At 65.9% G+C, this 10,366-nt stretch overlaps 1 protein-coding gene across 1 annotated transcript; it reads right to left on the reverse strand.

The window, feature by feature from the left end:
* Positions 1-1,697: 1,697 nt before the first annotated feature.
* On the reverse strand, positions 1,698-10,248 carry LOC107500901 (mitotic spindle positioning). Its single transcript, XM_036234262.1, has 6 exons — positions 10,172-10,248; positions 3,754-5,410; positions 3,218-3,346; positions 2,906-3,033; positions 2,232-2,270; positions 1,698-1,787 (listed from the first exon to the last, which is right to left on the reverse strand). Exons 2-6 carry the CDS (start codon positions 5,357-5,359, stop codon positions 1,698-1,700), a joined length of 1,992 nt encoding a protein of 663 aa, XP_036090155.1. The 5' UTR covers positions 5,360-5,410; positions 10,172-10,248.
* Positions 10,249-10,366: the final 118 nt, after the last annotated feature.

Consider the following 10,366-nt stretch of genomic DNA (forward strand, 5'->3'; position numbering starts at 1 on the left):
GACTCCACATGGGTGAGAGGGGGTCCCCCAAGAGCTGGTCAAGGCTGCAGAACCTCCCGAATACCCCACAATCCCACAGGAGTTGACGAAGCAATGCCGATGCTCCGAGGGGCAGGCCGGGGGGCAGGAGGCTTCTGGCTTTCGGTTAGAAACTTGGTCGGTGTTTCAGCCTCTCTCACGGCCCCCTCCCCTCCTGGATCGTCATATGCCGAGCCTGGGGTGGGGGCAGACGGGGGCGTGTCACGACAGAGTGGGGGGCTGCCAGGGCCCCCTCGGGTCTGGGGCCTGAGCGGTGCCACCCACCGCCCACCGGCTCCATTTCCCAGACAGTGCGTGCTGTCCTTCAAGAATCACAGAGACTTGTGCCTCTCACCGGGCACTCCTGGGCCGCCAGCCTGGCAGGTGGGTAGAATGCTCACCCCGCTTTCTAAGGGGACCACCCCGTTAAAAGAATCACGCGAAGTGAACCACACACAGAATACACCTGCGGTGTGCACTTCCAGCCCCGTCGGACAGGCTGGCCAGGACGCGTCCAGAATTTCGGGGCACACTGTGCTTTTAGGGCACTTCCAACTTTTTAAGCCTCCTGCAGGTGGTTCCCAGGGCCTTCTCAGGCCTTCCAGAGAGCCAGGGCGTCTCCCCTTTTCATGTCATGACACACACGACATGAAATTCGCCACCCTAACCGCTGTTGAGGGCACCGCTCGGCGGCCGGAGGCGCCCTCACAGGCCACGCAGCCGCCCCTGGGTGCGTCCACCTCCAGGACCTGCTCGCCGTCCCGCGCCGACACCGCCCCTGTCACACACCCCTCCCCCACCCCCCAGCCCGTCGCCCGCCATCTACTCTGGCCCCTGTGAGTGGGGTCACACAGGGCGTGTCCTTACTAAGCAGTGTAAGTAGGACCGAGGGGCAATGACTGGCTCAGCAGGCTGCGGTGACATGTGAGAAGGGCTGGGCCTGGTGCCACTGAAGACGGTCACTCCACGAGCACATTGAGCACCTACTGCATGCCACGGGACCCCGACGGCTCATAGCACCCTGGGGTGGCGGCCAGAGGCACCCATGGGAGCAGTGAGTGTCACCAAGAGAAATGAGCCGGACAGAGGGAAGAGGTTTATTTCACGGTGGATGGGGACAGCAGTTGGGGGAACTTGTAAGCCCTCAGATCGAGCCCTCTCCTCCGCCAGGTGGAGCGCTGTCCTCAGGGGACCCCGTAATGTGAGGGCCTTGCTGGTGCACCCTCCGGGATGACACGGCGGCCCTCGGATGGATACTCAGGTCTCCCAGCTGCAGACTGGAAGGACCCTGGGGTTGGAGCCGGCAGGTCTCCCTGCTCAGACTGCGACTTGGAGGGAGGGGCCGAGCGTCTCCACCTGGGACCTGCCACACAACAGGGTGCCAGGATCCAGCCCCTCCCCTCAGCCGGGCAGGAACAATTGCGAAGGGGGGGGCGAGGGGGGAGGGGGGGCACTTGCTGGCTCCCTTCCTTGTACCCCAGAGGACTGGCTCGTGGGTCTCAGGTCAGGGACCTGTGTCCTAAGGTGGGGGGCCCAGTGGTGACTGTCTTGGCAGTTCCCACAGGGCCAGGTACGGCGGGCAGTGGGCACCCCCGTCCCCCGTCGGCCCTCGTCCTCGCTCGCGTAGACGCCGGCGGCGGGGGGTGGGGGGGTGGGGGAGTGGGCGCCCTCGCGCCCCGTCAGTCCTCGTCCTCGCTCGCGTAGACGCCGGCTTCCCAGCGCTCCGCCTTGGCGTTCTTGTGGCGCTTCACCCGTGTGGCTTCCAGCACCTTCGAGAGGAGGCATGGCGTCCCCGTCAGGGTCCTTGCTGCCCCCACCCCCGACTGCCGCGTCATAGGAGAGGCTGAGAACAGGGGGAAGCAGGGCCGCCCGCCTGATTCAGACCTCCCAGCCCAGAAACGCCGGCTCGGTCTGCGCCCCGCAGCGAGCGCCCCACGAGTCCCCTGCGGGAGCTGGCCGCCCACTCCCAACAGACCCCTCCCGCAAAGGAAACGCCCTTGTCTTGGGCCCAATCCACCCCCCAAAGGTTCACCCTTTGACAGTTTGCGCCCATGGCGGGCATCACAAGCGGGTCGCTCAACAAAGTCCACCTCAGGCCGACAGTATCGACCGAGAAGACAGGCCGCGAAGTCCCCAGGCACAGAGAAAGGCTTCTGTGGCCCCGAGGCCGTGGGGCAGGGGGAGGAGACTCGCTCGCTCCGGGGCACACTCACCTCCGAGTCCACGTGGTCCCACGGGTTGATGCCGGCATACTGCAGGGGAGGGGCGCCCGTCAGCCCTCCGGCCCCGCCCCCCCCCCCCCCCCCCGAGCCCGCCCCGGACCTCAGTGTGCGGCCCACTCGGCCAGCACCTGGGGGAACAGGGAAGGTGGGCCCTGCCCACCACTGTCCCCCGAGTGCCCCTCCATCACTGGACCCAGAGCCATCCTCCATTCCATGCCCCTCAGTATGTCGTTTGCAATTTTTTCCTCTTGATCAACCTCATCATAACAGAGACAGTCAGCATTTACTTAGGGAGCGCCCCGCATGGCCAGGCCCTGCTGTAAGGCTTGGAGGGGGCCGGCCTTATCACCATGCCCATTTCACAGAGGAGGAGACGGAGGGTCAGAGGGGCAGGGCTGGGCCTCGAGCCCAGCAGGCTCGGCTGTGAGACCAGGCGGGCAAGGCCAGAGTTGGTGACAGTCTCTGGTGTCCCCTGCACCCGCCCAGGGAGGAGACGGCCTCACGGTCACACGTGCGGGCGTGGCGTCAGGCCTGGGTTCAAGTCCCAGCTCAGGAACTCACGGCCAGGGGACCCCGGGCACGTCTCTCTTCAGCTTCCTGTGGCCCTAGCGGGGGCGCGAACCTCGGGCAGGCCTCCGAGGGGACAGGCGGGGCTCCGGACTCACCTGCAGCTCCTTCTTTCTCTGCCAGGGGCGGCCACGGCCAGGGCCTCCGCCGTCCACACCAGGCGGGCGTGCAGGTGGCTGGGGGAGCTGAAGTAGCAGCTCGGACATGGAGTAGCTGCCCATGGTGCCTGTGTGGTGCCAGGGCAAGGACAGAGCATGTGGGCACCGTCCCCTGAGGCCTGGGTTCAAGTCCCAGCTCAGGAACTCATGGCCAGGGGACCCCGGGCACGTCTTTCTCCAGCTTCCTGTGGCCCTAGCGGGGGCGCGAACCTCACCAGACTTCTGAGGGGACAGGCAGGGCTCCGGACTCACCCGCAGCTCCTTCTTTCTCGGCCCAGGGGCCGCCGCGGCCAAGGCCTCCGCCGTCCACACCAAGTGGGCGTGCAGGTGGCTGGGGGAGCTGAAGTAGCAGCTCGGACATGGAGTAGCTGCCCATGGTGCCTGTGTGGGGCCGGGGCGAGGACGGAGCATGTGGGCACCGTCCCCTGAGGACGGAATGTCTGTCACACCCCAGCCCGGGGACACGGAGTCTCTGGCCAAGAGGCTGGGCCAGTCCAGGAGCCGGGGAGCCGGCCGGCCAGGCAGGTGTTGCCATTAAAGGCGACACGGGGCTATTTTGCAGTGGCAAAAAGGAGCGAGGGACCGAGCGGCTTCAGCACTGGCGACCTTCACGCCCCAATGACGAGGGGTCCCGGTCCCCAACGCAAAAGACGGGCGCCGGGGGAGTGGGCAGAGCCCCCTGCGGTCCCCCCACCCTCGGCATCCCCGACTCGCCCAAACTCCACCTCCCCGGCCCTCTGAGCCCCAGATCACAATGGCCGGCCGCAGCCCTGGGGCGTCCTCCTTACCCGACGCGGCTGAGGAGCTCCTGGAATCCCCGTCCCAGCCGCCAGCGTCGGCGTCGTTGTCGTCCTCGGGCGGCGGGGAGAAAACCTCGGGGTACAGAGCGCTCCGCCGCTCCTCGGCCACCTCCCGCTCGCGCCTCAGGACACTCTGCACCTCCCTCTCCAGCAGCTCGGACGACCGGGTCCTTTGCAGCCTCAGCGCTAGGGCGCCGGGCTCCTCCCAGCCCCAGGTTCGCGGGGCCTCGGCCTTCTGGGGCCCCTCCGGGACCCCGAACCGCAGCGGACGCAGGCGGAAGCAGTCCCGCCGCAGCACCGCGCCGCCGGCTCCCGGCTGCGTGCCCGCGGCTTTTCCCGCGGATTCCGAGACGGGCCGCCGGGCCCGCTCCGCAGAGGCGCCCCCGGGGCGGCTGGGCGCGTGGGAGGCTGGGGGCTCCTGACGCGAGGCCCCAGGGCTCAGGAACGGCTGGTAGGCGTCCGCGGGGATGCGGTTCACCCTCCTCACCTCTGGGCCGGGATCCGCAGCGCCGGCGTCTCCGGCCAAGCCCAGGACGCAGTCCGAGCTGATGGCTCTGCGGAGTCCAGCCCGAGGGTCCTCGGGGACCCAGGCGGGCGTGGACGCGCGGCCCAGCTGCCGGCCCTCGCGCCGGTGGTCCTCCTCGCGCTTCGTCTCCTGCACCATGTCGCGCTGCACGTAGAGCGACGGGCGCCCCCGGTCTCGCTGCGGGGCTGTGGTCAGGCTCGCCGAGGTCAGCAGCGGCCGGGCGGGGACCGCCACCAGCTCCTGGAGCCCAGCCGCCTGCCGCAGCCCCCTCTGCTTGCGCAGGGCCGCCTCGCGCTCCTGTGCCAGACGGATCTCCCGCTCGATGGGCGTCTCTTTGGGGGCGTCCAGCGACGCTGCCGGGGATCGGGCGCCAGGGCGGTCCGCAGCTTGGACACCAGACCCCGTGGACAAACCAGGGACGCTCTTCTGTTCCTTCGCCTGGGGCTGGACTGAGACAGCATACCCATTGGCCAGGGACGCCCCACTAGGGGGACTGGGGGCCTGGCTAACCCCGCGCGGCGCTCGCGTGGGCGCATCCCTGGCCGCGGGTTTCTGAGGGGGCCCCAAGTTCTCCTGCTCCAGGCTCAGGAACTGCTGTCTGGCCGCCAGGAAGTCGATCTGCTCCCTGTCGACCACATTTTCCTCCAGGGGCAGGGGCTGAGGTCGGCCCTGGGTCTGGGTTTCCCCATGGTCAGGGGGGCCACGGAGCGTGGCCACCGTGCCGCTCTTCCTGACCGCCTGGCCCTGGATGACCGCCCAGCGCTCCCGCTCCAGGTCCCATGGCCGCCTGGGCGGGGCGCCCCCGGTGTCCAGGTGGTACGCCTTCATCTCCTCATCCTCCACGCGCTGGGCCTGCAGGGCCGGCTGGCTGCGGAGCGCCCCCAGCCTCGCCACGTCCAGCTGGGCTTTGTGGTCAGCAGCCCACGCCTGAGGCTGGTCCTGGCCCCCGCCGCTGGTCGAGGGCTGCACATTCACCAGCTTGAACATGTAGCTGGTGTCCGCATCCGGGCCCATGCCCGCCGAGTGCGGGATGCTGAAGATGGGGTATCTGGTCACCCGGTCCATCATCCGGGGCTTTCAGCCCCCCTTGGGCTCCTGGGGTGCAGACACGCTCCGCTCCTGAAGGACGAGGAGGAAGGACGGCCACCAGGTCAGAGCACTTGGGGAGAGGCATGACGTCCAGTCCCTCAAAGTCCTGCCCACGTGGCCTCTGCGCCTGGTTCAGGGATGCGGCCCTGGCCTGTGAGACTGGTTCAGGGCCGGACATATGACTCAACCTGGCCAATGACGCGAAATCCTAGGACTTGGCTGTGAATGTGGTGGACGTTGTACCATCTCCCGCCAGACTCGTTAGGCCGGTGGGATGAAGTTGAGAACTGGTGGGGGCCGTGCGTGCCCCTCTGTGGACACGGCCTGCTCAAGAGCATCCCCGACCCCAACACAACACCCTAAAAGTGTTGTTTGACTCCTGGATCCGGCCACGCCAGAGTCTCCCCCTGTGCTGAGCCGGCGACTCGTGCCATAAGCCTGACACTTGCAGGCGCCCCGCCTGGCTCGCCCGCACACCCTGCCCTGGAGAGCACCCTCTTCCACTGAGTCCATCACGTCCTGAGCCACCGCCACCCCCGCGCGGCCTCCCGGGGCCCCCGCCAGCACGTGCACCTGCCTCTCCCCGCAGCCACACCATTCTGAAGTTCCCTCACTGATCGTTTCCACCTGACACTCACAGATGGCTGAGGGATGTCGAGTGGGGACACTGAGGCCTAGAGAGGGGTGGCAACTGGCAGAGACTCAGCTTCCGGGATCCCGCATCCTGGTTCCCCCCGCTGCACCTGCCCAGCAGGACACTTGGTCCCATCCCAGGCAACCCCCGCGTGGGTGCCATAAACCCAGGTCAGGATGGGGAACGCCTTGAACCTTGTCCCGCGGGGCCGGGCGACACCCTAACCCAGTGCTCCAGGGCCACCCCAGAGTCTGGGCTCCTGCTGAGTATGACGAGGGGGCTCAAAGGCCACACACCTGCTCTCACACCTCCGAGGCCCCTGGCATCTCCAGGGTACACTTCTCACTACCCACCCCAGGTGCTCAAGGCCTCCATCTGGCATGGGCAAAACCCTACGATTCTGCCCCAAATCTGACCCTCGCCCTCACCCTGCAGCTCCCTCTGCCTGGAGGACCCCCGTTCCTGGTATTTGCTTCCCCACAGCCTCCTTAGCTGAAGCCCACAGGATGCCTCTTCCAGGGAGCCCTCCAGGTTGCCCCCACCATTGGAGCCCACCGCCTGGGCATCTCCTGCATGCTCGGCCCAGCACCCAAATGTCAGACCATTTTACAGCCGAGGCAAGGAAGACAGGTTGTTCCTACCTCCTCAAGCAGCCCTTGACCTTGACCTTGGACCCTGGTTCCACCAGAGCTGCCTTTTTACATCGACTTGCTCATAAAAGCGAAATGTGGTTTTAGATAGAGAAACATGGCCCGTCCCCGAACTGGAGAAGCGGCGTCAACAACGTAAAATGAACCACGGGGACAATGCTAGCAACCGACACATTGTGTGTCACCCAGTGTTTCATACGTATCAGCATCAAAATCGTAGTTAGGGAAACAATATCCCAAACGAGCAGGCCTGAGCCGCAAACCCCAGCCCGCCGGCCTGAGGCGCTGCCCCTGGGACCCTGCGGCCCCCCCATGGAGACTGTCTCCTTGAAAGTTACTGCAGGTGGACGTGTCTTCCAAAGAAAAATAAGCTTCCAGGCCTGCCTCCCCCCACCTGCAGCCACCAGCCCCGCCCAGGACCCTCTCCGCTGGTGGCCACAGCGAGCAAGCCTTCTGCAGCTCAGGCTGGTATTCAGCAGGTGCTTAATAAAGGCTGGCTGAACTGGGTGTGGTCTCTGCAAATGCCACTCACCCGGGTGCCTGGGGTGTGGGAGTTGGCTTACTTTAGCATGGGCCTGGCTGTCCGTCTGGGCCTCGCCTCCAGACTCAAGCCGCCAACTCTCCCCACAGCCTGAGGATCCCCGGGGAGGGCAGGTGTGGCAGGGGGTGAGCAGCTGGATATTCACTCACCACGATTGATTTGTAAGCGGGGTGGGAGGGGGGGCGGGGGGGGGCCGGGAAGATCCACCCGCCCCAGGGTGTTGGGTCTCCTGCTAGGTGCGGCGAGGGTGGGGGCACCACTTCCTCCTCAGCCATCCTCCCAGGTGACTCACTGAGACCAACAGGAGGGGTTCGGCCTGGGGCTTGGGTTCAAGGTCCCCCAGGGCCTCTCTCACCTGTGGCCTTGGGCAAGTCTCAGTTCACATCTCACCTTAGAGCGCTTGTGACCATTCTTATCCCCAATTTACAGCAGAGGGAACCAAGGCCCAGAGAGAGAAAGTTGCTCATCGAGGTCACACACGAATGACAGAGCAACAGGTCCTGAAGTCCAACCCTTGGCGCCCAGTCAATTGCCTCCTCCTCCAGGACGCCCGCCTCCCATTGTTCCTCCCCAGGCCCACCCCATTCCCATATCAACACAAAACTGAAACTGTGTTTATGGCTCCCCGGAAACAGGTTTATAGCACCTGCTCTCTCATCACCACACCTGGCCTCCCATCCTAGGGGCAAAGGCCCGCTGGAGGGGCTGAGGCTCGGACAGGGCAGGTCACACAGCAGGGAGGGGCTCCTGGGGTTCCTCTTCTGTCATTCGGGGCTGCAGTCCTTGGGCCCCTTGGTTGGGCAGAGCCCCCAACCCTTTGACATACAGGGCTGAGTCTCTGCTCCAGCCACACTGGATCCCTGCCGTCCTCTCTGAGGGTGGACAGAACCCTGCGCTGCCACATGGACTGCCCCACCCCCTCCCCTGTGTACCCCCCAGAGCTGACCCCCGGGGGTGTTGCATCCTGCTTCCCAGGTAAGGCTCTGGCTGGTGCTAAGTGCCTCCCAGAAGCCTCTCTGGCCTCCTGCCATAAGGGTGCCAATCAGGCCCCTCCCTCAGAAGTCAGGGCTCAAGGTTCCTAGATTTGGGGGCTGGAAGTCCAGGGCTAGACTAAGGCTCTGGCAAGGTCCAGGGCCCTGTCCTTTGCTCCCTGTGGGTTGGGGAAGGTCAAGAAGAACAGACTTCAGAGCCTCAGAGCCAGCCTGGGCAAGCAGAGTCAGAGGGGGTGTCCCTGCCAGGACTTGAGATCCTCGTTGAGCCCAAAGGGGTAAGGGGAGAGGAGGGAGGCCTCCCTCCTTGCACCCCGGGGGCCTCACGGGTTATCAGATGGTGCCAACTGGCACAGGAACTCCATACCAAAAGTAGACTCCATCCCACATAGGACCCACCCTGCCCAAACTTCGTGCGCGCTCAGCCTCACCTGCCGGCCCCGGCCCAGCAGCCTCGGACCTGGCTCTGCCCCTGCAGTGCACACTGTCTCACACAGGGCCCTGCCCTGCCCACAGGTTGCCAGGAGACAGGGCCCCACCCTAGCAGGCAGGTGGCCCTCCTCTGTGGCCCCACCTGGGCTTTGGGAAACAGAGTCCAGAGGAAGAGGGAGAAAGCCAACACCCCGGGAGGACGGAGGGCGGGCCTCCCGCCCTCCTAGCTGCACTCACCTCCCCGGAGCTGCTGCCAGGCTCGGCCACCACCCACTGCTCAGAGTGGCATCGCTCGCCCAGGGTCACACCTCAAGTCCAGGCACCCGCTGCCCATTCCTAGGTGGGGGTGGGGAGGGTCTGAGGCCTAGGCCCCCATGGTGCCACCTTGGGGCTACTCCCCCAAAACCCCTTTCTGGAACAAGCCTGGCTCGCCTATCTCTGGGGATTCAGCTGGGCCTGGGTTTGAATCCCCATAACCTCTCCGAGCCTCCATTTGTTTCTCTGTGAAATGGGACCATCACATGTCTGGCAGAATTCCCCAGGCCACTTGGACATAAAGTGTCCATTGAGGACGTGAAAAGCACCAGAAAATGTTGGTGGGTGGGCCAGGCCCAGGCCCCGCTGACAGGCAGAGGCCCAGGCTCTGACCCGGCGGCAGGGCCTCCCTGTCCTGCCTGAATCTTGGCTGGAGCCCAGAGCACCAGCTAGAGCTGTGAGACCTGTGTCCACGGGGGAGTCGGGCCCCCGGCCCAGTGGTCAGTCCACAAGGCATGGGGCACTGGGCCGGGCCTCCACGCCGGGTCTGGGGCTCTGTCCTGCCCCTTGGCTGCCTGTGCGCCCCTGAACTGCAGTCTCTTCCTCCATCAAATGGGCCCCCAGCCCCGAGTCCCGCAGGGCTGCCTGGGATGCGGGGACGAGACGGACCCAGGCGAGGGACCCAGCCTAGAATGACAGCTCGACTGTGCACCACGGACGGGCTTCACGAAAGGCCTCACCGACTGCTCCCCACACTCGTAGGTCCTCTGTGCCCCCTTCTGCAGATATGGCCTGACTAGCTTCAAGTCCCGCCTGAGGACAGGCGGTGTTAGCGGTGGGGCTGGGATCCGAACCTGAGCCCACCACACTTACCACCCCGTATTGCTCATACAGGGAAACTGAGGCCCCGAAAGGCAGAAACTGCATCGGACGGTGTGTGGGCACGGTGGAGACAAGGACCCCAGTGTCCTGCTGCGGATGGGGTGGGCTCCCACTCAGGGTTCAAAGCCCACTGAACAGTGGGCAAACCGAGGCCAGAGCAGCCAGCAGCCTCTCCCAGAAACATGGGCTGCAGGGTAAACGCTCTCCCCCGCGCACCCCCACCTGTTCCTCAGAGACTGGGTTCCCTGCAGAACTCGGGGTGTCTGGGGGGCTCTTTCCATCCCTTGGGGAGCTGTGAGCCCAGCAAGGGGCAGCCTCACAGTCAAAGGCCCGGAGGGGGGAGGGGCGGTGTAGAACAGCGGCTCCGGGCTCCGCGGGGAACGGGAAGCAAGTCCCTCCAGGCCTTACCTGCCCAGGCGCTGCTCGGGTGTGCTCAGGTGCAGGTGGGACTCCAGCGACGCCCCCGCCGCAGTACCAGGTGAGCCCGCAGGGTGCAGGGGCCGCAGACGCCACGAGCCGGTCCCCCCGCCCCGTGCAGCCTCCCTTTAAGGTCCCCCGCGGGCCGGCGGCCCCGCCCCCTGGCCGGCCGCGCCCTCCCCGCCA

The sequence above is a fragment of the Rousettus aegyptiacus genome, unplaced genomic scaffold (genome assembly GCF_014176215.1).
Source record: "Rousettus aegyptiacus isolate mRouAeg1 unplaced genomic scaffold, mRouAeg1.p scaffold_m13_p_16, whole genome shotgun sequence".
NCBI classification, from domain to species: Eukaryota; Metazoa; Chordata; class Mammalia; order Chiroptera; family Pteropodidae; genus Rousettus; species Rousettus aegyptiacus.